The sequence below is a fragment of the Plectropomus leopardus genome, unplaced genomic scaffold (genome assembly GCF_008729295.1).
Source record: "Plectropomus leopardus isolate mb unplaced genomic scaffold, YSFRI_Pleo_2.0 unplaced_scaffold17024, whole genome shotgun sequence".
NCBI classification, from domain to species: Eukaryota; Metazoa; Chordata; class Actinopteri; order Perciformes; family Serranidae; genus Plectropomus; species Plectropomus leopardus.
The window spans coordinates 1-2124 of record NW_024618304.1 but is presented as its reverse complement, the minus strand read 5'-3'; the positions used below and the strand labels follow the sequence as shown (position 1 = coordinate 2124).

Below are 2124 nucleotides of genomic sequence, written 5' to 3'. Positions count from 1 at the left end.
AAAAAAAAAAAATTGTCAAAGAAAACATGCCCTTCAAACCCACGGGCATGTTTTCTTTAAAAATCAGCTGTAAAATAAATACAAATACAATAATACAACTATTCAGAGTTGAATGCCCCCTCCTCTCAGCCAAAAATGCTTAAAACGTTATTTGTCATGTCAAGTGGGCAAGTGAAAGTAGAGACGGAACAAGGGGAGAAAATGAAGAAAATTTCAAATGAACAAAACATAACCAAAACATTCTCATGCGCCGACGCATATTGGAGCTACATTACATCAGCAGTTAGAGAGAAAAAAAATCCCCATTATGTTCTAATAATAGATTTCAATTTAATACACGCAAAACATTCCCATCATATTTCCTAAACCATTAGTGATTTTTACTAGTTCCATGACTTTTCCAGCCTGTAAATGTGATCAGGAAATTCTAAACCTTGGGAATCCTGTATATTCAACTCTAACACATGACATTAATGGGTGAAACAACACTTACATAGCTCTGCAGGTCTCCTGAAGCTCTTGTAGAGTAATACTCCAGTCTGAGCTCTTCTGGAGAGAGATCCGTGAAACCTACAGACAAGAAATATTAAACATGATCAGGTATATTGTTTACAAACACAAATAGATATTCTGCAATGAAATGTGTATTTGATACAAACCAGATAAAGATTTCTTGAAGGTGGAATAACACGAGAAGCCCCACTGCCCTGAACTCTCCCAAATATCCATGTCCATCTGAATCATCTCCCTGGGTGACCGTGAGACAGACATCACATGAATTAATTCCTAATATGAGGAGAAATTATTTGGATGTTTCACAACTTTACACAGCAAAAAGGCTCACAGTTTTTTGTCGTCATCTTCCTCTCCAGCTGCCGCCTGCTGTCCTCCTCCTCTTCCTCCTCTGTCAAAGGTGCTGGGAGTATCAAGCGCTGAAAATCTGTTTTGAGCAGAGAAGCTGAATTCGGAGCTCTTCACATTATCTCTTCTCCCTCCTCCTCCTCCTCTACCCCAGTCAGCTCCTCCACCTCCTGCTCGACCCCAGTCAGCTCCTCCACCTCCTCCTCGACCCCAGTCATCACTTCCATGAGAGGAGAAAGATGAGGGCTGGATATAGCCTCCTTTTTGCTGGGAAGGATTCACCCAAACTCTGTTGCCAAACCCTGAAACCAGCATGCACACCAACACCTTTACAATTATTTTGTTTGCTCATATTATAATTCTATTACTGCCACTTCTACTTTGTATGTATTACACATACAGCATGGCTGTCTGTCCTCAGAGAGGGATCCCTCCTCTGCTTTCCCCTTATTTCAACTTAAAAAAGGCTTTTTTGAGTGTTTGTGTTCTCCAGAATTGAGTGTCTAAGGACAGAACATAATATAAATGTATGTTTTTCTTGATGTATAATCACAATCAGAATCAGAATCTGGTTTTATTGCCAAGTACATTTATAGAAGGAATGTGACTTGGTCTTTTGGTGCAAAACAATTAACATAAAGGATATAATACAAATAGAGAATTTAAACAGAATAGAAAATAAGATTTAAAAAAACAGAAGCAATTTAAATATATAAAATGACAAAATAGAATATAAAGGACACAGAATGTATGTACAAAAGGTGCGATGGAGGGACTGTATAGTTTTAAGTAAAGTTACAGTAATCACCTGAAAATAAGAACTGATGTGTTTTTGTTACCTTAGGATGAGCCACACACACTGGAGGAAATAAGTATTTAACATGTCAACATTTTTTTCATAATACATATTTCCACTGCAATTTAGACTAGACTTTGATATTAACTCAATAAAACTATGCTGATAGAAAAATCCTAACATTTCAATCCATAATAAAACTTCTATGTAACAAAGTGGAGTGAATCAGGAAAAAAGTATCGAACACCCTTACTGAATTATTTTTGATACTTTGTGGAGAAGCTTCAGTTTGTAAACAGCAGCTTCAAGATGCTTCATGTGAATAATCTGACCTCCCAAAGTGTTCAGATTTTTGTTTTTGACGTTTTCTGTCACACATACAGTCTTTACATCTTGATCTTCAGTTTCTTCCACAAATGTAATGTTTTTAAGTCTGGTGAATGACTGAGTTTCAGAGCAGATGCCGA

The 2124-nt window shown here is 37.1% G+C and overlaps 1 protein-coding gene across 1 annotated transcript; it reads right to left on the bottom strand.

Moving 5' to 3' along the window:
• Nucleotides 1-457: 457 nt before the first annotated feature.
• On the bottom strand, nt 458-1163 carry LOC121964748 (nucleoporin NUP42-like; the record flags this gene model as incomplete). The annotated part of the gene is made up of 3 exons (XM_042514941.1): nt 458-570; nt 660-748; nt 845-1163. Coding segments are annotated over 3 exons (521 nt in total), but the record flags the coding sequence as incomplete, so codon positions are not given.
• Nucleotides 1164-2124: the final 961 nt, after the last annotated feature.